At 56.7% G+C, this 27,854-nt stretch overlaps 1 protein-coding gene across 1 annotated transcript; it reads right to left on the bottom strand.

The window, feature by feature from the left end:
* LEMD2 (LEM domain containing 2) lies at positions 11,466–27,831 on the bottom strand. Its single transcript, XM_018039066.1, has 9 exons — positions 27,087–27,831; positions 25,402–25,442; positions 22,169–22,244; positions 19,136–19,212; positions 18,189–18,268; positions 16,390–16,535; positions 15,305–15,406; positions 15,125–15,227; positions 11,466–12,799 (listed from the first exon to the last, which is right to left on the bottom strand). The coding sequence occupies exons 1-9, from the start codon at positions 27,796–27,798 to the stop codon at positions 12,649–12,651; spliced, it is 1,488 nt and encodes a 495-aa protein (XP_017894555.1). The 5' UTR covers positions 27,799–27,831; the 3' UTR covers positions 11,466–12,648.

The raw sequence follows: 27,854 nt of genomic DNA, 5'->3' as shown, positions 1-27,854 counted from the left end.
AGGGTTTGTTGTTGTTGTTGCTGTTTCTGCTGTGCCACTCAGCTTGCAAGATCTTAGCTCTCTGACCAGGGATTGAACCCAGGCCCCGGCAGTGAAAGCGCTGAGTCCTAACCACGGGACCTTCGGGGAATTTCCCCGAGAGAAGGTTTAAAGTCTGGTCAGAGGCTCGGGCGTAGATTGATGATGGGAACACAGAAATTTGAAGGAATAAATAAACCAAAAAGCCTCAAAAGGCAACTTGATTAACTTTAGGAAACAAAGAGTTTTCTAGGAGAGAAAATCTAATCCTGAGACACCGCATGATTCAGACTCAATCATATTGACATGCTGCAGCGGGAATGTACACCTGAGACGCTGATTTCATAAAAATGGTAGTAGACGTTTAGAGGTGGGGGGTGGAAATGGGTGATGGGGTACTTGAATCTTAATGGAAGTAAAATTCTAATCGACAGTAAGAAATCAATAGATACGATCTAAAATAGAAAAATCGTGAATTTGTAGTATCTGCACATCAGGTAGAAGAGAGACCCCCAAGAGCAGGAGAAAATGAGCAACGGAGGTAAAAGCTGGCCTGGAGGCAGGCAGGGGCAGGTTCCTTTATCAGCTGTGAAATACTGTTTGATTCTTCAAATTTATGTCCAAGTGTGACTGTAAACGTTAAACTTACTTAAAAAGGAGAGGAGGATGTTTTGCCACAATTTAAAAAGAGGGAAGGGAGAGGCCCCCAGCATAAAGACCTAATGCACCAAGGCGGCCCCCCACCCTCACCCCCACCCCCCACCTCCGGCTCAGCTGCAGCCCACAGGGGGACCTGGGCAGGTGGGCGGCTGTGGAAGCAGAGGGCCAGCTCACGGGAGGCCCCAGGCAGATGTCAGTGTGAGAAGCTAATCCCCGCTAATGGGTTAATCGCTCCACCTCTCAGATGTCACAAGGGCCCTTCAGCAGCTTCCGGTAGGTTCTCCAAAGATTCACTGGCTGGAAGCAGTGACCCTAAATCAGAAAAGCAACTCCTGGGGGACGCAGCTCGGGCACGACCCTGGGGAGGTATGGAGGGGGAGGCGCTGGAGGCCCAGAGTCTTCCCTGCTCTGGATTCCATGTCACGTGCGGGAGCCAGAGGGTGAGTGCGGTGGTGTGTGTGTGTGTGTTGGGGAGGGACATGTGTGCATGAAGCACAAACAGGTGTGTACACGGGAGTGCACACGAGCCCGCAGGTGTGCGTGCATGCGCACGTGTGCATGGAGCCCGGGAAGGAAATCCCGGGAAACCGGCTCCTGCTGGGCTCTCTGCCTCGGTCCCCTCACGTGTTTCTTCTCCAGGACTCCAAGCGTTCTCTCTCTCTTCCTTCCTTGGACACATCTACTCGGAGGTGAGGCTCTGATGGGCTTTTATGTTTAAAAAGGACAAAGTGTTAAGCTAAAGGAATGAATTTTTAATGGTGGGATTTCAGGCCTTTTTCTCTCAGGAGAGGTTCTGTTTGTTTTGGCTTCGGTTTGGTTTTGTCAGAGAAGTTTCCCCACGTCCCTGGAGCCACTCTGAAGCCCCAGGCTCCCTCCTGGATGCTGTCGGCCAGGGCCCTCTCCCAACTGGTGCCAGAGTGCTCCCTGGGGTGGACATGTGGGGGGTCATCAGCTTCCTCTGGCTCCAGAATGGGCCCCAGGCAGGGAGGGTTAGGGTTAGGGTGGGTGCACGGACCCTCTGCTCTGCCTTCAGCGCGCCCAGCCCTGGCGCACCCTCCCCAGAGGGAGGCGGGGGGCATCTCGGGGGGCCAGGAGTGACCTGCACCCCCTCCCAAGCAGCGGAGGCCAGGCAGAGGGCAGCATGACCACCCTGAGTCTGGACAACAACGGTGACATCCAGGCCGGATCCCCTTGCTCCGTTGCGGGTGGCAAGCGCCCTCTCTGCAGGGGAGGCCTCAGAGGGGGCCAGGGGAGGGATGGGCCCTTCTCCCACCCTCAGCCCCCAGGGGCACGCCCAGGGGCTCTGTGTGCTTGCCCAGGCTGCAGGGGCTGTATCGGGCCCCCACCCCGTACTGACTGTCAGCGCAGCACAACCGCCTGCCCCCTCGTCAGTCCTGGAGGACAGGAAGGGGGAAGGACCACCTCTGGGGACACAGCTGAGTCCCTGCCCCTCCATGGACCTGCTCTCCTCCTCCTCAGGCTCCTGGCCCCGGGAGGCCCCCAGCGGAGCTGGAGGAGGGCCCAGCACCAGGGGTGGGTGGGATGCCAGCCCCCCCTTGGAGATCAGAACTGCTGGTCGGGCCAGCTGACCCCCTCTCTGGCCACCTGAGTGACCCTCCTGGGGGACTGGACCTGGAGCTGGGGCTCCTGGGGTGCCAGCGTCACTGCTCTGGACTCCCCAGTCTGCCCAGAGCCCCCTAAAGCCCACTGTGTGCTCAGCCACGGGACTCCTCATCCGAAGCCTCCGAGCCCTCCTTTTCCCATCCCCCCACCACCCGGCCCGCTGGTACCAGAACTGCCCTGCAGGACAAGCCTCAGCCTGGGCCAGAGGCAAGGCCGCCTGACTCAGCGGTCCCTGCTGTCCCCACAGCCGGCGGGGAGGTTGCCGGTGCCTCCCCTTCCTCCTGCTGTGCTGCTGACCCCTACTGGCCATACTCACATGCCCCTGAAGGCCTCCCCTCCCTGCCCAGCCATCAGGTCACAGGGCTTGAATACTTCCCAGGACAGGGAGCTCATCACCCCAGGCAGCAGCCTGCTCCAGGCAGAAACACTTTGGCTTGAGACAAGTCCTTTGTGATGAGCTGACATCTGAACACCGGTTAATTCCATCTGTTTACACATTTTCATCATCCTCATCATTATTAATACTGTCTACGTCCCAGTACATTGCAGTATGTCAGCGAATCTTTCATCACTTGTGGAGCTGGTGCCTGTGCCGTCTCCATTATATACTGATAGATGGGAAACCTGAGGTCCAGAGGAAGTGTGTCACATGGCCAGGAAGTCACAGAACCTGGGCTCAGATCCAGAGCCCAGGCCCCTGCCAGCTAGGGGGTGTGTCCATCCCAGCTCCACCGTCTGCTTAGCTCCCTTCTCCAGTGTGTTCTTACTTCTCTGCCAGGGGCCACTACCCCACAAAGCTCACACCTTCTCCCCCAGACCCTGCAGATGAATCAACTCCTCCTCCAGGAAGTCCTCCTGAGACAGCCGAGGGGTATGGAAGGAACTCTCTTCCCCAGGTATCTTCTAATAGCGGAAGGGAGGGGTTAAGGGGTGGGAGACAGGTGCCTTATTCAGGGTTCTAATGGGTCAAAAATCTTGGTTAAGCTTTAACCAAGAGCTTGCCTAAAACAAACAAACAAAACATGAAAAAAAAAAAAAAAAAGCTCGCCCAGTGTCATCCCATCTCGGTAACGGGCAAGACCTTCAAACTCATCTAGTTCCATCCATCTCTTCCATGCTAGCATATCTGCCCATGTAGCCTCTGCTTCACCCCACTCCAGTACTCTTGCCTGGAAAATCCCATGGATGGAGGAGCCTGGTAGGCTGCAGTCCGTGGGGTCGCTGAGAGTTGGACACGACTCAGTGACTTCACTTTCACTTTTCACTTTCATGCATTGGAGAAGGAAATGGCAACCCACTCCAGTGTTCTTGCCTGGAGAATCCCAGGGACGGAGGAGCCTGGTGAGCTGCCGTCTATGGGATCGCACAGAGTCGGACACGACTGAAGTAACTTAGCAGCAGAAGCCTCTGCTTACATACCTCCAGTGATGGGGGGCTCATTATCTACCAAGGCAGTTCAAGGCTCAAAATATCTTCTCCTACAGAGCCAAGGTTTGTCTCCTTGAGGTTTCTGTTCATAGGCCCAGCCCTGCCCTTCATGGATCATCAGAACTAGCCTAACCCTTCCCTTATGACGTTTGGAGCAAGGGACCATATTCCTGCTGAAACTTCTCAGTGGAACCCAAGAGAGGGGGCCAGGAAGAGATCCCTCAGAGAAAATGAGAGGTGCCCCCTAGATGGGAGTACAACATCCCACTCCCAGTCCTCAGCTGAGCTGCCAGAACTCTGAGCCAGACTGTGTTAGCTTTGGGGTGGAGGGTGGAAAGAGTTCTTGGAGTAATCCTCCCACGTCCACACCCCGCCCCCCACCACTCTGGGAAGTCCCAACCTGACTCTTGCTGGGATGTGTTTAAAGGGAGAGGGTGCCTGGGGGGTGCCCTGGCCCCAGGAAAGGAGAGATGGGCAGGGGGACCTGATTACCAGGGGGACAGAGAAGAGGGCAATCAGGCTTGAGCTGCCTAAAAGGTACCTGCCCGACAGGACGGCCTGACCAAACCAGGCTTCAGACTCACGTACTCTGACCCCCAGTCCCGCTAACCTCAAACCTGGGTGGTATACCTTTACTGATGCAGCCACGATCGACTTCTCCATTGCTTCCCATAGACCTGGCCATCAGCCCGTGGTCCCAAAGCCCTGCTGGAACTTAGCTCCGGCACCCTCTGCGTCCCCAGTTCTGTGCAGTCAGGCCTGTGGCCCTGAGTGCTGACATCTCATTGCCTTCCTCCTGTGAGTTGCTATTCCTCGCCCATTCCTCCGCACATGAAGGCAGGGCACAAATAAATCAATAAAACAGAAATAGACACGTCTGTCCCTGTTAAGTTTCATCTTGTTAGATCCACCCCATCGCTCTGGCCTGTCAACTTTCCTTTAGATGCCAGCTTTGTCATCTGGCATATTTGCCATCGTCCCCCCAACAGTGTGGCATCTGCAAATTTGATTAAGTACATAGAGCGTGTGTGTCTCAGACGAAACTCCCTCCCCCTACTGGGTGGGTGGAGCACAGTCGTGCATAAGCGCGTGTCCATACATATATGTGCACACACACACTCTTCTCTCTGTCTGGGCCCCATCAGCCACCTTCAAGATCCTGTGGGGAGGGGAACCCCGGGCACCTGTGCCCCTACAGAGGACCTGGCACTCGGCAGACGTTGCTGTGCATGTCGGGGGCGGGGGTTGGGACACTCTGGGGACCTCTGCACCTTCTCACCTCCCCTGGCCATTGTTCTGTCAACCTCTGACCTGCCTGCACCCCGCCAGCCTCTTCCACCGAGGTCCTGGGTCTCCTGGACAGCCATGCGGCCCTCCCTGCCTCTCCTGCTAAACATGAAGTGCCCCCGCCACCAAGGTTGTGATGGTGGCTGCCAGTGTGGAGCCAGCCCAACTGCCTGGGGTGAGGATTCCTTCTCCCCTACACCTGCTGGGCACCAGCCCTCTGATCCTTCTCTTCAGGGGACCCCCCATTTCGTCTTTGCAGTAATTGCATATCAGGGGTAGCCAACTCAGAAAGATCCAGATCCTCACTGCAGAGGCCTGACAGGCACTGCTTTGGCAGAATGAAAAAAAAACCCCAAGGCCTAGACTGATCTTCCAGAATCTTCTAGTCCATTCCCAGCCTCCAGGCACTGGATGTTGGATTGGCGGGGTAGAGGGATCAGGCAGTTTCCTCCTCCTCCCCTCCTGTGACACCAGCTTCTTGTTCTTCCCTCCAGAAAGGCGGCAAAAGTTAGTCACGTGTATTCTTCAGCTGATGCTAGTAACAAACACCGCCCGATTCCTGGTGGCTGATGCCAACACAGTGATTTCATACGCTATCGCACTGTGGGGCTGCCCGAGATCCAGCCTAAGCTGTTGTTTCTCCAGGACTCAGGGTTCGGCAGCAGCGTTGAACCACAGCCGCGGAAGTACGGCAGACCCGCTCCAGCTCTCGGAGCCTCTGCCTCCCAGCGCCACCATCACTGGCTAATGCAAGTTACGTGAAAGTGACAGTCGCGCAGTCGTGTCCAACTCTTTGTGACCCCATGGACTATACAGTCCCTGGGATTCTCCAGGCCAGAATACTGGAGTGGGTATCCGTTCCCTTCTCCAGGGGCTCTTCCCAACCCAGGGATTGAACCCAGGTCTCCTGCGCTGCAGGTGGATTCTTTACCAGCTGAGCCACAAGGGAAGCCCATGGTCAGGCCCAATTTTCAAAGAGAGTAGGGAAGTGTGATCTTTTCTTGTGGCAGGAATTTTGGCAAATGGCCTCGGTGATTCTTCTGCCCGCTAGCCGATCCTGTCCCTCAGAGGGGCCCGAGTTCCCACCATCCACTTGGACGCTGGCGCTCTGAGTCCAGCGTGGGCTGTTCTTACCCTTTCCTCCCTACCGTGTGTGTGCCCAGGGTGTGGCCCTCATCTCTCGCATTTCAGCTCCATGGTGCACGTCTTGTCTTTTCTCTTCCCCTTCCTCTGAGAGGCCCTCCTCCCACTTCCTGCTTGGAGAATCCCGAGGACAGAGGAGCCTGGCAGGCTACAGTTCACAGGGTCGCAGAGTCGGACAGGACTGAGCGAGTGAGCACACGCCTCCAGCCTCCTGTCTCCAGCGCTGCGCGTGGGAGGCCCGGGGCTCCATCCCCAGTGGCTGGCCAGGAGGTGGGCCCCACTCACGTCCATCTGAGCCCTTCCCATCTCTTCCTCCCTCCAATGTCCCAGAGCAGCAGAAGCCAGGTGGGGGAGCCCCTCTGAGAACATGTGGCCGCAGCCAGGCCCTGGTGCACCTCCAAGCCTGGATGGAGCTCAGAGGCCCCCTCACCCTTGCCTCTCCAGGGACTGGCTTCTGTGAGCGCGTGCGCACACCTGGTGCCCAGATTTGTCTGAGCTTGTTTTTGTCACTTCCAGCTATAACACACACTCCTGGGGACCTTGTCCATACCTGCATCTGTTCTATCACAAGCAACAGACCACCCAAAATGTAGTGGTTTTGTGTGATAACATTTCATAGAAACACACACACAGCATGTCAGAGCGGTTAGACCTAAATAAGGTCTGTGCCTGGGTGAATAGTTACTCTCTCAAGGTCAGTTTCCTAGTCTGGACAGGGCACACGATTCTGCGGGGTCGCTGGAGGAGCTGGGTTGAAGGGTACAGGAGAAATTGCAGGACTGGTTTTGTATCTCTTTGTGAGTCAAACGATTTCAAATGAAAAAGTTATAACAACACAAGGACTTTCCTGGCGGTCCAGGGGTTGAGACGCCACCCTTCCGCTGTAAGCGGTGCAGATTTGATCTTTGGTTGGGAAATAAGCTCCCCGTTATGCTGCATGCCTCAGCCAAAAAATTCAAAAAGTGGAAAGAACAGACTTGGTAGCTGAAAACAACACCAGCCATTTACTCCTGATCCTGCGATTTGGGCACCGCTGGAGGGGGACGGCTGATCTCTGCTCACCTGGGACTGAGGCCCCAGCTGGGATGCTGCACCAGCTGGGGCTGGCAGGCATGTCTCCCCACAAGGTCTCTCCAGCAAGGCAGCTGCGCCTCGTTATGTGGTGGCTCCAGGCCCAAGAGGGTGAAAGCAGAACGACAGGCTCCCAACGCCTCCGGCCAAAATTAGCCAGTGTCCCTCTGGCCACATTCCATCGGTCAAAGCTGACCCAGGACCAACCCAGATTCAAGGAAGAAGAAATACTACTTCGATGCATGTTTTCTGGGCCCAGCGTGGAATGTTCTTCCACGAGATGGAGGAAGTGGCAGAGAACCTGCGGCATCTTTAACTCACGGCCATCACTGATGTGTCAGAAGCTTCTGAATTTGCCCCTGGGGGTCTGGTCCAGCCTCCTCGCTGGGGATGTGGGGATGGATGCTGGAGAGCAGAGGGGGGTCAGCCACGCAGAGGAGCGTGGGTTTAGGAGCAGAGCTGGACTGCTGACCCAGGGCTCAGCCCACATCACCCCAGGGACGCCCCAGTTCCACACAGTGCAGCTTCACCAGCCTGGCATCACTGCTTGGGATTCTGTTTTGCACGTGCTGGTGTTTGCAATCAAAAAGTTCAGCGGCCCTTCCAGTGTGCTTAAATTAGTCCCCACGAAAACCAAATCATTTCATTTGCAGAGAAGGGCTTAATTGCAAGGGGAACGAGGCAAAGGGAATTCTGTTGCCTGTTTTCATTGAAGAAAATTACTGTACTTTCCCCTGTCTTCCTTACTAAACAAGCAGCTTAGAAATTGGGCTGTAATCACCAGTGATACCTCTCCTACCCTTTCTTCTCAGAGCCTGCTCAGCAGTTCCCAGCTCTTGAGACCCTGCTCCGGGCTGTTCTTGCCCGCCCACCTGCCAGGGCAGCCTGATCCCAAGTCCTGGCGCTGGGCAACATCTCCCTGGTTTGGCTGGAGTCTCACCTCACCCCTGCGATGCTGAGAGGATTGCCTGCGATATTACTGGGGCCTCAGCCAGGGACTGGCCCACGCTCTTGGCAGGAAGAAACACCTCATCCCTTTCTTCAGAAAATACATGAAGTGGACTTCTCTGGTGGTCCAGTGGTTAAGATTCCATGTTTCCAATGCAGGGGGTGTGAGTTCAATCCCTGGTTGTGGAATTAAGATCCCATATGCCAGAGAGTGGGGGAAAAGAAAAAAAAGAAAACACATGAAATCTGCTCCAAGCCCCTACTCACCAGGGCTGCAGAGAAATTCCATTTTGAATGCAAAGCATCTCCATTAGCATCTTATGCAAATCCTAGGGCTGGACATGTATGGATGTGAGTCGGACTATAAAGAAAGCTGAGCACCGAAGAATGAATGCTTTTGAACTGTGGTGTTGGAGAAGACTCTTGAGAGTCCACTGGACTGCAAGGACATCCAACCAGTCCATCCTAAAGAAAATCAGTCCTGACTATTCATTGGAAGTACTGATGCTAAAGCTGAAACTCCAATACTTTGGCCACCTGATGCGAAGAGTTGACTCATTTGAAAAGACCCTGATGCTGGGAAAAGATTGAAGGCAGGAAGAGAAGGGGACGACAGAGGATGAGATGGATGGATGGCATCACCAACTCAATGGACATGAGTCTGAGTAAGCTCGGGGAGTTGGTGATGGACAGGGAGGCCTGGCGTGCTGCGGTCCATGGGGTCGCAAAGAGTCAGACACGACTGAGCAACTGAACTGAACTGAGAGCTGGTGTGCTTAGTGCCCGGCAGAAGGTAGGGAGCCTGGGCCGAAAGCACCTTCTGTCCTTTGATGCTGTGGGCTGGCTAGTCCTTGGGGCCCGGTCCCACAGGAAGAAATCCAGCAAACAGACACCCTCCTGCCTGGGGAAGCTGGTTCCCTCTCTGCTTCTCGCCCGAGAGCCCCACCCTGGCTCTGAGACTCCAGCCCGATTCCCTCCGAGGCCAGTGTTTCCCTGGGGAGGCGTTATGGGCCCTTTAGGGAGCCAGGGAACAGGCTGGTAACTTGCAGCAGGGTGGTGCCTGAGGAAGTGAAATGTGTAGCATGTCCGGTGTTGAGAGATGAAGGAGGGCTGGGCCTAGAGAGTGTGCAGGGTGGGGTGCAGCCAGCTCCCCATGGGGATGGCGGTCTGGAGATCAGGGCTGGGAGAGGCAAGCACAGAGGCTCAGAGGCAGCAGTGGGCCTGGGGAGGGCTGCAAGGTGTGTGGCCCGAGTGGAAGGAGGAGCAGGGGGTGGGGAGCGTCTAGGGTCTCTGTGAGGTCCTGGTTGTTTGTCTGGAACGAGGTGGTTCCATTCAAAACCTCAGCAACTCAACAGATTCCCCTTCTTTGGAGAGGAAGAGAGGCAGGCTGTCTAGGGTCACACCCTGGCTCCTTTACCTTCCTGACCTCTCTGAGCCTCAGTGCCCCCCAGAAGGGGGTAACAACAGCACCCGCCACCTGGGGGCGTCACGAGCGCATTGCGAAGCTATCATATGTTGACTAATTTTATCATGTCTTTTAAAGGAACTTCCTCTGCTACAAGGATATGCTGATTAGCCTGAGTTGGTCCTGAGAAGGCTGGGTCCCCACCTCCACTCCCTGGAAACACAGCACCCGGTGGCATGCTGCCCCTCACTCACCACCTGCCCCCGCTTCCCGGGGACCCTCTGCCCAGATCCTTTTCTCTCAAGCTTGCTCTGGGATGGGTGTGCAGAGCTGACCCAGCTGCCCAAGAGGTGCTGCTTCCTGAATAACTGCTCCCCTGATCCCCGCCTTTGGGGGAGGCCGACAGGATAATGGATTTGAGTCCACACACCTGTCTCAACAAAAGGGTTTTTTTTTTGAGGCTCAAAGTCAATGGTGTATTAATTAAGGGGGAACAGCTGCTAACTACCGCAGTTCTTATAAGTCAGTGACAAATGGCTGTGTTTAGCTTTTTCCCAAGCAGAGACTCTGAAAGGTGGCCTGGAGCTCCTGGAGCTCTCGTCCACGGGTGAGATTTGTGGGGTGGACCTCTCCCTCCCTCAGCCATCAAGCTTCTTTCTTTACTGGTGCCCCCCAAGCCCGAGAGGGCCGTTCGTCACCAAGGAGGACAGGGCTGTGGCCTGGGGAGCCAGGGAAGGGACCAGTGGAAACTTCTCAACAGTGGGCCCCCCCCGAGATGCCCTCAGACCCCTTCTTGAGGCAAATCCCACCGCCTCGTGCGGTTCCTAGGGAAATGAGAGCTGCTAAAAGGGGTAGCTTGGCCCTTCAAAGCTGAGGAAGGCTGCAGAGCTGAGTGGAGCTGCCTGCAGGACTGAGGATGTTGTCCGCCCGCCTGGGGCCTTTGTGCCAGGCGCTCTCCACCATAAAGGAAGGGGCCGGGCAGCGGGGGCCTTTTGTTATTTCCTTTATTTTGATCTTGCTCCTGCTCTCCAAACAGCTTCACAGAAATAGAACCTCACGTTAGCTCCCTTCTCAACTTAAGACAAAACACGGCAGCGGGGAAAATCTTGCACTGAAAACCAGAAAAGGGAAGATGGGTTTTTTCCTGGGTTGTATTTCTGGGTCCTTGACTATCAATTTACCCACCAAGTTTCCAGCTGATGGGAGGATGGCAGGATGGTGCTAACCTGCCAATCGCACCCATGTGGCCGGGCAGTGGAGCAGCCTTCATCCCAGGCTGACTCAGGAAGGCCCACCGCACGTGGTGCTGACCCCCACTGCTAGCAGCTCACCCGCTGTGCCCCCAGGGTACAGGCAATGCTGGTAGAGTCGCAGGACCCCCAAAGCCCTCTCGGCAACCCTCTGACTCCACTGGGGGGACTGCCATACATCCCCTGGGCTGTGTTCTCCCCAGTGGCCACCCCTAAAGAGACAAGTTTGCATCAACGTCCACTTCCTGCTTCCCTGGGAGTCACCATCAGTGGCCGGGACACCCTGTCCAAACTCACCCGGCTTTTTCGCCCGTTCTTACGGCAGGTGCTCAGCACCTCTGGGAGCCTCTGTGGCCTCGAGGGAGGCAGAAATGGGGCGGGAGAAAGTGGCCCCCGCTTCTTACTACCCAGAGTCCAGGCATATATCTCTCGAGTTCAGCCTGCAGGGCAGTGTCATCACACCACGTTATAAAGTGGAAACTGAGGGTCCAAGGTATGTGGTTTGCCTGAGGCCGCTCCCGCCTTCTCTTGCAGAACACGTCTCTCTGGCCAGCGCTTAATAACTGCACGTTGCCTCTCCTTACACATTGCTTTGAGGGGAGAGGGAAAGAACCACGGACGAGAATCACATCCATTTTTAATAAGTATTTATTTATCCAAGTTTCAGCCCTGATAGTGAAGCCTGTTGCAGTTTCTTCTGGCTGGAGCCTGCTTATGAGACCTGCTTTGCCACGGGGCAGGCGCTGGGATTCCAGGCCCGCCCATCACCCCAAACATCAAGAGGAAATGAGAGAGTATTGCTCAAATGAGGGAGACTGGCGCTTTATTAAGGAAACAAAAAATACCAGTAAGACCAGAGAGGTGCTTAATGCCTTTTGGAGGCAGCTGTTCCGTCTCCTCGGCTCGTCCCCTCCCCCGCCCGCCGCGGACCAGAGCCCGCGTGGATGCGGCTCAGCCGGAGGGGCCCCAGCCCTGAGCTCTTCAGGCCCCCGCGAGGGTTTGGGGGCGCTCCGCGGCGGGGAGGGTGGGGCGCGGAGGGCTAGAGCCCGGGGGCGGCAGGGGGCGCCCTCACCCTCGCCCAGCAGCCGAGGTTCCGGCAAATCGCCCCGGGGCGTGGAGGCGGGGTGGTCACCGTCAACACAGGATCCTCACCCACAGGGAGTTCCAGGCTCCGCGGGTCCGCCCAGCTGGCGGCAGCCCGACTCGCCTCTCCGCGGGGTTCCTTCCGGGAGGTCACCCCAGCTGCTCAGGCCCCGCAGCCAGAGCCCGCGCGCGCCCAGGCCGTGTCTAAACAGTTCTCCTAGGGTACTTAGTTCTAACTTCCAGCCCTTTCCCCTCGGGATCACAGGCCCCACCCAGCTCGAGGCGGCTTTCTCCCTCACTCCTGGGCTCCCCAGGAACACCCCACGAAGGCACATGACCAAGCTGCTCCCCACGCCCTGCCGCCCCAGCCCGCCACCCCAAACCACCTCCCGCGGGCGCGGTGGGCCCACCGGGCGCACACTTGCTTTGCAAGGGCTCATGGCCCCTGCGCTTTTATTTCTTCGTGAAAAACCAACCCCTCTCCTCTTTCTGCCAGCAACACTGGGTAGAGAGGATGGCCAGATGCAGAGGCAGCTGCCCCCTGGCTCCTCTCCTTGCCCTCTGAGGACGCTCACGTTTTCCCACGGAGCCGTCTCACACCTTTTGAACCAAGGTCAGGAGGCGGGTGAGTCAAGGCAAGTGTGAATTCAGCACCGGCAGGGCGTGGCCCTCTCGCGTCCCGGAGGGGACTGGCCTGGGACAGGCTAATTAGGTACCGCCCCCGCCCAGGGTTTATCGCTCTGAGTCAGAGAAGGAAGAGGGCTTAGTCCATCTCCACACCAACATATCTTCCCCGGCCACGCGGTGGGACTCCGTCTGGATCCGGGATTCGTTGGAGGCCAAGAACTCCACCGCCCGGTCCCACACCCGCTTCATGCGCCTCCTGCAGAGAGGGGGAGGGGAAGCTCAGGAGGCCAGTCCGCCCAGGGCTGGCAAGGGAGGTGGGCTGTGGATGCCCTCTGTACCAACGTGGGGAAAGCACCCAGAATTTATCTATCTGCGGGCAGAGTGGTCAGGTGCTAACAGGACTCTTGCAGAGAAGCGAAATTTCGTGAGCCCAGAGAAATACTTCCTCAACCTTCTCTGCTCCAAAAGCTTTCAATTAAAGAGAGCTGAAAGGCGCTGCAGCCCCACCCCACCCCAGGTGTCCAAGCGGGAAGACTCTTGCTAGGACTTGATACTGCAGCAGGCCCGCTGCCCTCCTCCAGTGCAGGCTGCATTTTAATGTCTCGTGTGGGCCAATTAGACAGTGACCACTGGGCTGTTGAGTCCAGACTCCACAGCACTTCAGGGGATGGGGCTGAACTAAGCCTCCAGCGGGGGAGGCCTGGACGCTGGAGCTGCCTGTGGAAACAGAGCCACCAGGTCGGGCCGTCTTTGCAGTGACCAGAGTCCCTGCTCTTTGGGGTCCCCGGGGCCCTGCACCCCCTCAGACAGCCTCCTGTTTTCTCTTTGCTCCTCTAGACCAGACAGGAAGATCCCAGGGCGGTGGGGGAGGGCTGCTCTGACGTCTACCCTTTGGTGAGACCCATGAGGCCATGTCTGACTGCAGACCACTCCCCAGCACCCTAAGCATGCAGTGAATGTGGGAGTGCAGATGGAGGGAAGCTCTGGAGGTGGCCCCTGACTCAGGAGGCAGAGTGGGGTCTTGGGGCTTTCTTCCCGGGGGGGTCAGGACCAAACCCCAGGACTGTTCAGCAGTCCTCACTTGGCTGGTCTGGGCCTAGCCCCACAGCCCTGGGGACCGAGACCTTCACGGCGGCTCCTGAGCAGGGAGGGACAGCGGCCTCACTTGGTCCCTTCCCGGGCAGCCCATTACCAGGTGATGAACAAGCTGGCCTCGCGTGCCTCCCCAAACCAGCTCTTCAGAGCTACCTCACCGCCCACAAGCAGGCCCTCCCCGCAGGGCAGCGTGCCCAAGCAGGGCTGACTGGCCGCCTGTGTCCCCATGAGCCAAGGTCTCGGCTGCCCTGGCCAAGTGGCCACCAGCGGCCTCCCCGAGAGCTGGAGGGCTGCGGGGGCCTTGTGTGGGGGCCCAATAGCTAGGATAACTGGTCATTCTAAGCCCTGTCTGCTTCAAGTTCCCTGCCTGTCGCCATCCTGGGCCTCGGGTGGACGTGAGTGCGCCTCAGCCTCTCCACAGCTTCCAGCTCCCCCTGGGCTGACAGCCACAGAGACCGGCACTGGGAACACAGAAGGCGCACCAGCCCATGGTCTCTGAGCAGGTTCCTTACCGTCTTTGTGCCTCAGTGTCCTCATCTGTCAAGTGGGGTCCTCGCTGTTCCCCCCACCCCCCAGGACCATGCTGAAGGCGGAGCGAGAGAGCACGGCATCTGGCCGGAGAACTCGACAAGAGTCTGAGCCCACACTGCGGTGGGCCCTCCCTGCTGGCCGCCTCCTGGGACTCTGGCCCCCGATTCTACCCCACCCCTGGTTTTGTCAGGGATCCATCCAGCATCTGCAGCCCACAGGGACAGAGGTTCCGGAGTCGTGCATGACAATGCTGGCCAACTCCTCCCACGAGCTGTAAGCCCATTCACTGCTGTGAAACGCTGTTTCCAAGTACAGGAGTGTGCATTCGTGTATGGGAACTAGACTGTGTTATCTTAGGTAAGACGTGTTTCTGACTGTGCATCATGGCTAATGACATGTGAAAAACAACCACCTCTTCCTCGCCAGTGATTGATTCAAGGAAGAGATGAGTCACTGGCCAGTGGAACCTCAGAGGTGTGTTGCCAGAGGCTTCTGGGGATGCTTTCCCCTGCTCAGGAGAGCAGCAGGGGGCCCACCTCCCCTCCACCGGCTACACGGCTGGTGCTGCTCTGCCTGTCGGCCACCACTCTGTGCCCACAGAGACTGCCCACCAGCTGACAGCATCCAGAGGGCAGGAGCAGGAGAGCCCCAGAGCGGTGGGGCCAGAGACCTAACCGTGCTGTCCCTGACCTCCATTCGTGGAGCCCGTCAGGCCCTTCCCTGCAGAGCCACTCAGGGAGGAGAGGAGACCAAGGACTCACTGTCCAGAGCACCCATCAGTATCAGCACTAACAGCGCTGGCGTCTCCAGAGCAGTGGGACCACGCCTCTGCCCTAAGCAGTGACGGCAGGGGGGCAGAGGCGGGGATGGAGCCTCACGCTGGGACCTGGGTTGAACTGCCCCATCCTACACCACTGGCCCGGGGGCCCTCAGCGAGGTCCCAGTGGGGACTCACCGGCTCTGCGGCGGGATCAGGGTGTCACGCACGTGCAGGATGCCCACGTACGGGTAGCGCTCCATGTCCTGCTCCCAGTCCACGTAGTGGTCCTGGACCACGTCTGTGGGACACAGGGTGCTGTTCAGGCTGAGGCCCCGCAGTGGGGGGCCAGCAGCCCTCTCCCTGGGGGCCACGCACCTATGATCTTCTTCACCATCTCATACATGGCCTGCTCCTCCTCTTCCAACTTCCGCCACCGGTACTTCAGGAGGATCAGGAGCCCCCACAGGAAGGCCAAGCCTGGGAGGGGACAAAGCACGGTTAATCGTGGCCGCCACTTTCCCTGGCCAGGAGCCCACTGGCTCTCATGGGGCAGGTGGCTGTGCTGGAGGCTGAGGCGGTGGAGTCCCTACTGTGTGAGACCCGGGCTAGCAAGCAGGAGACGGAGGATGGGACATGTGGGGTGGGGGGCAGACAAGCGATCAGGCGGTCATCTTCCTCCCACTGGCTGTCACCAGAGCGGTGTCCCTAGTCCTCCTCCCAGCCTCATTCCCGGGCTTTCATCTTCTCCCTTGTGAACCAAAACTTGTGATTCATACATATATACATGCCAGGCCCTTTGTATTCAAGATGCTGCTGCTAATGATGTCTGTGCCTGCCTGCGTTGGGAAGGGAGCTGTGTGCACGCCCAGATGGCCTGTGATTTGTAAGCCGGCTCTCTCTGCAGAGTCAGGCAGCTTCTGTGACGTGGCCTTTCGCTTTCAGAGACACCCCAAGGTCCCGCTCAAAGGCAGCCCCTGATGTCGGGAGACTCCCCTTTGCTGCTCAGCGCCCTGGGCCTGGCTCGCTTTCATCAGGCCTCTGCAGCTCCCCAGCAGGTGCTTACATTGTTCAGGGAGTAAAATCAGGCCAAGCTCCGGCTGCGTCTTCCCTGCCGTGTGGCCTGCACTCTGGAGCCCGGGGGAGGACGGTGCCCAACTGTAGCCCAGGCCGGGTGCCTCTTCGGGATGCTGATGGGCCCCACCCCAAACCAAGATTTTCTTTTCTTTTTTTTTTTTTTTATAAGAATTTCTAGTTAATCTTTGTGCGCCAGCTGCCGGGCCTCCAGAGGAAAGCTGACCAGGGCAGTGGTGGACTGGTCATCTCCATTTCACTAGACAGACCTCAGGCTCACTGGGCAGAAACGAACTCCGCGGGCCTGGGTTTCCAGACCTTGTCTCCCGTGCTCGGAAGTCTTGCTGAGCTGGGCCGCCGGGGCAGGGGGACAGGGCAGCCGGACTTACACCAGAAGAAGATGAGCACGTTGGTGACAGCTGTGAGCAGCGCGCGGCTCAGGCGGCAGCCGACACCCATGCGGGGCCGCGAGGACTCCAGGCAGACCACCTTGTCCACCGTGGTCACCAGCTCAGACGGGTCCTCCCCTTTCAACCTGAGACAGGACACAGGGCTGTTAACAGGTTCAAAAGCCCTGAGGAGCCGCTGTAGAAGCCTCACTTTCAGCAGAAAGAGGAGGAAGGAGGGGCTGGGAAGCCTCCACTTGCTGATAAAATAGACTTGGTACCCTGGCTGCACTCTTTCCAGAAATTTCCCACGTTGGCTACTTAGAAAGAATAAAGCTTTAAAGATGGCAGCAAGCTTGAACCCCTGCCGCTAAAGTGATGTCCCCCTCTGTTGGGTCGTTGACAACCCTTCTCAGCGTGTGGAAGATTAAACTGTAAATTGCATTCCCACCTCCCAGCACAGAGAAATGGAGATGTTTACGGAATCGCTGGCTTTGCGACGCATGGCGAGGGACTGAAACAGTCTGGGAGGGGGTGCTTCTCCTTGGCGACGAGGAGGCACGTTGGCTGTTTAAATGCAGAGGCCACGGGGCGCCACCGGGCCCCGCAGCACGAACAGCCCCAGCTCCCAGAGGCCAGACCCCAGCCCCAGCGAGGGGGTTATCGGGATGCTGGGAGACGCTGCCGACCCCCGTCCTTCTAGGAGGCGACAGGTCCCTGCTCTGGACTGCAGTGAATGGCTGGTGCTTGAACTGTTGGGATTTCTCATGACCGACTTCTTTAAAAAAAATTTTTTTTCACATTGAAGTATAGTTGATTTACAATGTCGCGTCAATTATTACTGTACAGCAAAGTCCTGCGACTTACTTCTAAATGCTGGTCGTGAGGGCTGGGCTCAAGCCAGGCTGCCCCCTCCAACAGGAAAAGGCGGTGTCATCATTCCTGCGTTGGCAGCTTCGGTGTGTGCTGCCGAGGATAAAAATCTGTGTTCTCTGCCTTTTCTAACACCCGGGAAAATCGCTCAGCCACTCAGGGAAACTTTATTATTATTTTTTTAAAGCCAACGAATTCTAATCGTGCCATGCATCCCGTTATTCAGCTTCAGGCTCAGCTGCCCGAGGGGCTTCTGCTGGCTGCACTGCTGATGGAATTAGTAATTTGAGTGGATTAGAGAGGAAGAGAACAAACCCCCAGAGTGTGCTTTAATATCAGCAGCTGTGCCCTGAACAGAGACCTGACAAACCCTGAGGGGCGGGGATGGGAGGTGGGGGGTGGTGGTGACGAGGCCGGGTCTCCCCAGCAGGGGACGCCCCCACTGCTGGGCTGAGGAGCCAGTTGGGGGCTTTTCAGGAGGGTGAGTGTGCTGCTTCTGTGAACCATGCTCACCAGGGACAGGAACAGGCCAAACCGCTCAGCTGGAATAAAACCCGGTCTCTCCATTTACAGTTTCCATACTGAGTGAAACCAACATACAGAATCGCCTCATCTACAAATGAAATGAAAACTAGCACCAAGGACAGGCAAAGCAGAAAAGTGCCTTCTCCAGCAAACCGTGGGGGCAGTGACGGGAAGGGGCACAGCCTGGGTTACTTGAAACAGGTGTAGCTGGACTGCCAGGCAATCACCTTGACACCTGGATTTTCGCATCTCATCCTAAACTGCTCCTCTCCTGGCATTGCTGACCCTACTCCCTCCACTGCCCAGCTGCAGGCCCGGCCCTTGACAACTCAGCTGGGAGACCCGGCCTCCACCTCCGGGCCCCAGACATCAGAGCCGCTGGGCGAGGACAGGGCCTCACTCACCAGATGCCCACGTCCTTGTTACTGCTCAGTATCCAGGTCAGCGCGGCTTCAAACTTGGTGGAGGAGCTGCTGGTCACGTTCTGTGGGAGGGGGCGGGGGAGATTAGTGCTCCATCTGGGCGGAGCAGCGGGGTCGTGGAAGCCCCCTTTTTCTGCGTGCCCTCAAGCCCAGCTCCACTAAACGCTTAGCAAACTGGAGGGATGGTGATCTGGCGCAGATGATCCCAGAGAAGAGGCTGTAACTTGAGGAGGTGATGCGGCAGCGCGTGGGAAAACAGGGCAGGTCTGCGGTGCCAGGCCAGAGAGCTGGCGGCTCATCTGGATGAACGGAAAAGACGACGTGGGGGGGGCCCTCACTGCGGCCAGAGCCGGCCGTGTGGCCTTGGGCAAAGGCCCTCCCCTCTCCGGGCCCAGGTGCCTCATCGGTGAAACGGAAACTGGATGAGGTGACCCCTTGGGTTTCTGCTGGCTCCAAAACTTATAATTCTGTCATCCTGAGGCTACATTGAAAATCAAAAGGACCCAGAGCAACCCGGATGGTAATCCTGAGGGGGAAGTGAAATGGCAGGTGAAATGTCTTAAATAAGCTGCTGAGAAGGGGAAAATGAGCCAGAAGAGGAGCAAGTCACAGGGCCGCTCCGGGAAGGGGCAGGGCAGCGGCCCGGTCAGCTGGCTGGGGGGCAGCGGGTCAGGAGCGAGCTGCCTACAGGCCCGGCCCCTGGCTCTCAGCTCACCCTGAGCCCAGTCACCCCACTGCTGCCTTAACTTCAGGGAGCTGAGCACTCAACTGTGTTAAAAAAACAAAAAAGATCTTTTTTTTTTTTAAGGGAAAGCAAACACGCCCAAAAGTAAATACAAAACGAGCAACAAAACAAAACGCGGGGCTTGAAAGACCAATACAGAACACCAGGACCTTCGGGGAATGGACACACACGGCAGCCTACTCACTGCTATATACTCCTGGGCTTCCGTGACAGGAATGCATTTGCTCTTTAGCTTCTCTGGATTTCCGCATTCAAAATTACCTAGGAGGGGAAAAAACACACATTCAAACACAAAGAAGAGGTGAAAAAAATTTACCTGGCAACCGACTGAACACAGCAGCAAGAATCAAGCCATCAGCTCTGACGGGGAGCGCATGGCCGGCCGCCCTGACAGCTGTGGGGCATCTTCACTGTGCAGCAAGATCAAAAGCCACTTAGCTTGGATCGAGGCCAGATCATTAAAACCTGACCTGCAAAGCAGGGCAGCGATTTGCATTAAATGACTAAAAAGCTGCCCAATACCAAGGTCTGTTTGCAATTGATCCCTAAAAGGATCAGACAGACAGTTCTGGAAGGTACTGGGATGGGACTATAAATAAACGCAGTCTGGGAAAAAGAAAGGCAGGGAGGCCACTGCACTGCAGGGTTTCTGACTGGTCACAGGCTGGTGACCTAGAATGCCAGGTTTTGAGGGGCCCTGGGGAGTGATGGCCAAGCAAGGGGTACCTGTGTGCTGGGACCCCGGCATGGTGCTCCAAAGCCCTCTGCTGAGCACCCTGTGCAGCCAGCTCCCATTTAGGGTGGAGCTGGGAGCCTCGCCCTTCGTCCGGCCCAGGCTTCCAGGCCTGGCCCATGGACCAGCCTCTCTGAAAAGGCCCCAGCCATGGGGGCCTCGTTTAGCCAGATCGGCTGGCCTTGGGGCCCCGCCACAGCCCTTAGCTCCCAATTGCCCACTGTGGCTCACCCGCCAGCAGCTGCTTTACCACGAGACCCCGTGGGAGCAGGGATTGTGCGAGGCTAGGCCTTAACCCCTCACCGGCCTAACTGCCCTCAGCCTGGCACAGCCTGGGCTCTGGATGGCCAGTCTGTATGTGTCTGTGTGCTGGGGAGGGAGTGGCTGAAGATAATATCACAAAAATCCTGAGAATGAACTGAAGCCTGCTCCTCGCTCCCCAGCAGCCAGATCTTCCTACTTCAAAGCTGGCTTGTCCGAGACTCAGGTGCCTTCGCCCATGCTCCTGCCCGACCCCAGACTGCCCTGCCCTGCTCAGGCCTCTGGGACTACTGCCTCGGTCTCTTGGTTTCCTCTGCTCCCCTTTCTCATCCATGTTTGGTCAACAAAGCTTTAAAATGATCCTGCTTAGACGACACTATTCGCTCAGAGTGCTGCCGTCCTGCGCCTGGCGCTCTGTCCGTCACTCCCCCGCTCCAAGCCTCCCTGCCTGCAGGATGGAGCCGCCATGGCCTGGCAACCACGGCTGACCGGGTGAGACTCATGCTCCCTGTTTCTCCTTCCTCATGCAGCTGCTTCCAGCCCCGACTCTGTAATTTCCTGCCTCTTTGGCCCTGCCTTTCCCCAGCAAATACGTATCTACTCCCACCTGGGCTTGAAGGCCTCGCACAGAGACCCCTTCCCCTGTGACACTTTCCTGATGGCTCCAGCTAAAAGGCACTGCCTCCCAGAACTTCTAGCCTCTTGGTTCCCATCTATCAGCCTTTTATATCACCCTGTGGTCGGGGGGTGGGTGGCCTGTCTCTTCTACTGAACCACAGGCAGTCTGTGGACAGGATCCTTGAGTCACCTTGTATCCTGCAAAGGCCAGCTCAGTGCCCTGTCCATAGCTGACCTCCAACAGGAGGAAGGGGACGGAGCATGGCCAGAGAGCCTGCACTCCTCTGCAGCCTGTCTCAGTGAGAGGCAAACCCTCAGAAGACAGTGGGTACCAGGCCCCCTGATGACAAGAGCCAGGACCGCATATGGAGGATGGGAGGGGAACAACTGCCTACTAGGATCCGTAGTTTAAGGGTGGAGCTCCTCAACGTTACCTCCTGGGGGCCTCAGTAAACCTCAGACTTTGATGCAATAGGTTTGAGATGAGCCCGAGATGCTGCATTTCCAATAAGCTCCTGGGTGACACTGATGCTGCTGTGCTTGGACCACGACCGAGTCACAAAGGTTTCAAATATGCCCTCCGGCCGGAATTTATATGCCAAACACCTGGGCCATAACTGACTGTGATGCTGTGAGCCCCGACCCTGCCTCTCCTCCAGGGAGCTGACAGAGGCCCCCATGGCCAGCCTGGTCCCCTCGCAGTCAGGAGAGAGGAGGTGCAGAGCTGAGGCTCACAGGCTTGGCCCTGAGGGCTGAGGGCCGAGTCCAAGTCCACTCAACCTTGACCTCCCGTGACAACCTTAGACAAGGGCTGGCCCTGCAGGTGAGCGGCGCCCCTTGAACCTCCTGCAGACTGACGTCTGGTTTTTGTGATGAAGATCCTTAACACAGGCACAAGCCCTGAGCGGTCACCACGTCATCAGTGGTTCTGAGAGCCTCCTGGATACCAGGAGAGGACAGAGTATGTTGGTGCCACCTCGGGCCTCAAGGAACACATTCACAATGCAAACAGTGGCAGAGACTCCGCACAGAGGCGTTTCCAGGCGGCGTCTTGGGAGGGGTTTGAGAAGGCCCTCTTCCAGAGAACGGCACTTGGCTTTCATTTAGTTAAGAAAAGACAGACCTAAGATCACTCGGTGAAATGGGGAGACTGAGGCCCTGAGATGTCAGGGACTGGTCCAGCATCCCATAGCCAGTGGGGGACTCTGGGATCCGTGACACCAGGACCCTGGAGGGCGGGACAGGCCTGAAGGTGCTTGGTCCACCACCCAGACCACTTGCTGCCTGCAGAAGCCTCTGCACCTGACCGGGCCGACCTGGTACAGGGAGGCCCTCCAGGCTGGGAGTCCTAGACTCTGAGACGGCCTGAGGCCTGGTCCTTTCCAACACCACACGGACACCCAGAACATTAGGTGGAGGGCGCCCCAGAGAACGGGGTGCACCTGCTGAAAGGGAATCTATGTTTTGCTCAAATGCAAGGCTTACACGGGATGTGCCTGTGGGGGACGTGGGGAAGGTGAGGCGTGGCTTCTGGGAGACAACCACGGCACCTCGGCCTCGGCCTCGGCCCACTGAGGAGGCTCGGGCCTTGGGAAGCCTACTCACCCGCCTGGATGGCCAGGAAGTTGTACAGCTCGTGCAGCAGCTCCAGCAAGGCCGCCTTCTGCTTGGCCTGACAGAACTGGAAGGGCACAGGACAAGCGGTCAGCAAGGCGGCATGGGTGAGGGGCCTGGCCGCCTGCTCTCATCTCAGCCACACTGTCAAGAGCTAGGCCGCAAGGACAGCCTCACACCTTAAAACAGCGACGACAGCAAATTCCGCCACGACGTGGGCCCAGGGGTAGGGTCGGTAAACACCAGGCCGACACACGTAAAAACAACACCGTGACAGCAGAGGTGGACTGACAGCAGACTCGGCGACAACCAGGGGCCGGCATTCGAGAGGCTCCCAGGCCCCGGCCCCCGCGCCCCCGCGGGGTAAAGGCCACCAGCCGTGGAGTGTGGGCGCAACCGTGGGCAGCGCGGCACCCGGGCTCCTCGGAGGGCAAAGCCAACGCCGCACGACGCGGTCTGGTCTCCCCCGGGCCACTCCCGTCCAGTTTCCGGAGAGTCAAGCATCCACAGCCTGCCTGTGGACTGTCTACTTTGCGCATTATCTGCTGCAGATGTTTAACCTTATATTCTTCTAGAAATGGAAAATGTAGAGGAATCTGAACTGTCGGGAGGAAAACGTCACCTGTGTGAGAGAGGCACGCCTGCATGCCCACTCCTGCAGCGCCCGTGACAGCAGGGGCACCGTTCAGCTGGACTCGCCGCGTTCGGAACATTCCAAACAGGCTGCTTTTCTTTGAGGCTGGGTGGGAGGTTGGGTGCTGTGCTGAGTGGTCGTATGTGAACCCTGACTCCTTACCACATTCCTCACTGCACCCCAATTTCTCAGGTGAGTGGCCCAAGGTTTAGAGACCAGAGGTGGCCACTAAGATCCCACAGCTCGTAGGTGGTGGAGCCGCGTGGGAGTGTGGCCAGTGGACTCTAAGCGCACTCCCCCGCTCCAGACCGCTTCCAGGTTGTCACCGGGCACAGCCCTGGACCGGAAGTCGGAGGTCTGGGTTCTACATCTGAATCTGTAGCTGGAGAAGAAACCAAGATCGTTTTCCTTCTCGGGGTTCACGTGCTGCCCTGATCTAATTTGGTCCTGAATACTCTCTGTGGCCGAGCTTTGTCCCCTCATGTGGCCTAAAGGCCCTGATCCCTTAACGAGGTACCAAATGATGTACCCAAGACTTATGCACAAGACTGTAAATGTCCAAAACAAGTCACATGCCTACGAGCAGAGTCAGAAACCCCAACTACTTTTTAAAGACGATTTAACGATATCAGCAAAGCTGATAATTGTAAAATATAACTAAATATACAGAGATCCCAATTCTATAAACACATACATACACAGAGTGAAGGAAAGAGAAGCTCCCCAAACATTAATGGTGATTATCTCTGGGTGGCAGAACCAAGGGTGATTATTGTCCCATTTTTCAAACTTGCTAAACATCTATCATTGTCACAATCAGGAAAAAAAAAGCAGGAGCAATTAATACTGTTCCGAACTCACAGACATTTAGGCAAAGCGAGGCTGAAAGGACAGAAGGTACCAGGCAACGCGACAGCCCGATTAAGATCACACACCCACTGCCAGCCCACCCCCAGGGTTTCCGCAGGACAGAAGCAGAAAGAATGACAAGACTTGTAGAGAGCTGAGATGGGGGGGAAACACCTGTCTCTCAAACCCAAATGCCCCTCTGGGTTTTGGGTGAGCTTGAGCCACAGAAAGTGTGAGGCTTTCAACAAGAAATTCACTCAAGCTGAGAAGCACCCCCCGAGCTGCCTGCCCCTGTGCGCATCCTCCCCAAAGGCCGAGCGTGCCCCACGGAAGGTCAGTGCAGCAGAACCCAGCACCGAGCCTGCAGGGAGCCTGAGAGGTCTGGTCTGGGACCCGCCTGGCCAGGCTGGGCACGTCTTTAGCGAGCAGCTGGATGGTGCTTGACGGCTCACGCAGCAGGGATGAGCACATCCCCCACTGAGGACGACCCCAAAGGGAATCTGCCCTCTGTCGTGGGTCTGACATACTCACAGGTGTGCAGGACCAAGAGACAGAAACCACGGGGCCCGTTTCTAAATAGAAGACAAATGACTAGTATCGCCAGAGAAGTCTCACAGAAACGGAACTTTTGCTCCCGTTTCTGTTTTCTGTCTTCAAAAGGCTAGCTTCCCCTTCTGGCCACGTTTCTGGGCCACTTCCTTTAATCATCAACTGCAGTTTTTACGATAGAAGGCAGATTATACTTATTATGAGTCTGTCTTTGTAAAACAGTAGGGAAGCAAAGATATCTGGTGGATGAAAGCAATAAATCCATGTAATAAAAACACCCCCAAATATGACACAGCAGAAGCCGAAGAGAAATAAAACCGCTTGTCTGCATCAGGATGCCAGTTCATTAATGTGGGCAACGTGGGCCTGGGGATGAGTGTGTGTGGTTTCTTTCCCAGCCGCCTCCCCCTGCCCCCAATTGCCAGAGATGTGCCCTGAGGGCTGGGGCAGGCCTGGAGTTGGACACTTAATAATTAGACTACTAAGTCATGCCCTCTGACAGCACAAGGCTCTGCCTGGCAGGATTTATGACCTGAAAATTTACAGCCGCTATCTTCCCGAGACTACTACCTGTACTGGTGGCATCCCAGCTCCTTGCTAATGCCATTTTCATGACTCGTAAATGGACAGGGCGGCTCACCTTCCCCAAGTGTTATTTGTAGGGAACATTAAAGTGTCACAAAACCAATCTATAGACTAAGAGAACTAACTGCACTTCAGATGTGTTTAAAACAACCCCTTGATGACATTTCAAATCAGAACAGCATTTTCAGAGCCAGAGGGGAACGACCCGAGAATGTGGAATTGAGAACCTGGCCTCCTGGCGCTTAAAAAGCAGCCCACCCTTCCCCCTGAAGCCAGGGAGCTTGAGAGGTCCCTCAACCACCACCCACTGCACCCCCCCACAGATAGACTCTGGCAGAAGATCAAAGCCCTCCATGCTGCGATTGATGGGAGAGCTCCTATAAAGTCAGGGGTTGGATCTTGGGAGCTCAAATTCTGTTTCAAGTACTCCTTCACAGCCACAATTGAGTCTGACATGTACATCACAGAACACGATATGATTCTGGTATGTTACAGGAAGCACTCCTGAAAATGATCCTTTTATGATCTTTTTCTGGGCAAGTTTACCTCCCGATGGAGGCTAACATCCTTGAGACGAATAGCGAAAGCTAGAAAAACTCAAACTCACCTCATCTGTTTTTGTCTCACAGTCCACTGGCAGTAATTTCACTGAGACCAAGAAAAGAAACAGAGGAAATTAAAAGTGTGGGTTTTGGAAAAGGGTACAAAAAGGGATCATTCCCAAAATTCAGAGGAAGTAAAACATTACCAACAAAAAGGTGGGGATTAGAAAGATGTCACCTAAATGAGGCATTTGTAAAACGTAGGCGGTAAAATGCAAAGGGGTTCTCAGTCCTGGGTTAAGAATCAGGACACCTATTTTCTAATCTCAGGGAAAAATGATTAGCCACAGGATATTGGGGAACCACTCACTTAACCTCTCTGAACCTCTGGTTTCTTCATCATAACATGGGATCACTAAAGCCTTCCTAGCTTAATTTAGACTCATTGTCAAAGAAGACAACATATAATGGTGGTTCTCTAAACAATGTTATGTTAAACATGATTAATACCATCATGGGAGGGGAATTGCAGGTAAATTCCCACTATTCATCCAAGAGCTGTTGTCTTAAAGCATCTCAGCAACGAGTATGACAGGATACTGCTTTTGGACATCACCAGTGTAGTCACAGTTAGAACCCGCACAACTATGTCACTCCTGGGTCGATCTAATTTCTCTAGCAAGTGGATAACCTGCTCTCATAGTCAAGAAATTATCTGAGTGTGTGCATAAGTCTGGGATCCCTGCACCCACAGACTTTCTCATACACCCAAATATCCATCTGCTGCAACAGCTAGGACATAATTTAGCTTTCCCCTGCATTCTGGCGGTCCGTGCTAGGCATGGAAAAATGTGGCTGGGAATAGTATTAATCACACTTGGTTTTTGTAAAGAATTTTAAAAGCTGGTGAACTAAAGGGTCACTTTATACTTAAATGTATAAAGAAATGGTCACTCTGCTGCTTCCTATTAGCCTAGAGAATTCTGGAAGAAGTAAATTTCCCTTTTAGAAAACACAGATCATTAACTATTCGTTAATATACTGTATCTGGCAGATGTCATTCGGCCACGTCTCATCACAGAACTGTGGACAGAGGCATGGCCGGGAATATCCTTGAGTCACAGGACCCTCTCTTAACACATCCCATGAAGGGGCTGGAAACAGTGGCAAATGCCACCATTCACATCAGTTTAAACTCTTTAAAGGCTCTTGCACGCCTGTCTTGAGGCAGGACTAGTATAATCCCCTCTTGACATACAGTGGGTCCCCCGGGCCAAAGAAGAGGAGGACGTGGCCTTTTTGGTGCTGCAAAGCTGGGACCCCAATCAGAACCTATCTCTGAGTGGGTGACCTGGGGCACATAGCATATGAATGAGCAAGAAATCAAAAGGGAGGGCAGAACTTAAAAGGAGTGGGGGTGGGCCTTTAGAGGGTTGTGTTAGAGGGCTTTCTCTAGAGAGGAAAAAGTAAAAGTGACTACGGAAAGACAGCTTCCAGCACGCGCTGGAAAGGGAGGTTAAGTAGGGAGGGCTAGGGCCGAAAATAAGAATAGGAGGGAGTGAAGACAGAAACGACTGCAGACGCAGGAATCCCACAGCTGGAGGAAGCAAAGTCTTCAGTCTGGGGGGAAGAAGGTGGCCTGAGGTATCTAACAGGCCCGGGACGTGCGGCCTGGCGCTGAGAGGCCCGGGGGTCGTTTCGGGGACACCCGCGCGCCCAGCGCCCTCCCCTGCGCCGGCCCGGGACGTACTGTTGTCCTCCGCCTCCTGCGGCGCCGAGGGCTTGCCCATCTTCACCCAGAGGATGCCCAGGAAGACGAGCAGCAGCCCCAGGCTGGCCCAGAGCAGGAGCCGGGACAGGCAGCGCTCCAGCCGCCGCCCCGCCTCGGGCCGGGCGCGCGCCGAGGCCGCCGGGCCGGCTCTCGTCGCCCGTAGGCCCGGGCGCGGGTCGGGGCCGAGGAGGGCGGAGGGCGGCCGCGCCGAGGCCGGAGACGCGGCCCACCAGCGCCGGAGCCCGGGGCTGGCGCCCGGCGCGGTCCTGCCGAACGGCCGGCCGTCCTCGTCCTCCTCGGAGCTGCCCCGGGCCGAGGCGCGGCGTCTGAGCGGCGCGGGGCGGGCGAGGCCGCGGCTCCCAGACCAGGAGGCCGCGGGGGCTCCGAAGTCGCCGTAGGCCCCGGGCGTCGCATAGGCCGGGCCCGAGGCCGCCGGGGAGAGCCAGGGCTCCGCCCGCGGGGAGGCCGCGGCGGGCCGGGCGCGCAGCGGCGCCTCCTCGCGCAGCCGGGCCTCCTCGCCCCGGGCCCGGGCCGCCTCCCGCGGCCGCTCCTCGCCGCGCAGCCGGGCCTCGCCGCGCAGGCGGCGCAGCTTGTTGCGGTAGACGTCCCGGGTGGTGTCGGTGATGGGGCCCGGCTGGAAGCCCAGGGCCTGCAGCTCCCGCCGCAGCTCCAAGTCCGACAGGCCAGCCATGGCCAGGACACCGCCCCCGGCGCGCGCCGCACCCGGAACTGCTCCCGCCCGCGGCC

This window comes from Capra hircus, chromosome 23, assembly GCF_001704415.2.
Source record: "Capra hircus breed San Clemente chromosome 23, ASM170441v1, whole genome shotgun sequence".
Classification (NCBI taxonomy): Eukaryota; Metazoa; Chordata; class Mammalia; order Artiodactyla; family Bovidae; genus Capra; species Capra hircus.
This window is presented reverse-complemented; position numbering and strand designations above follow the sequence as displayed.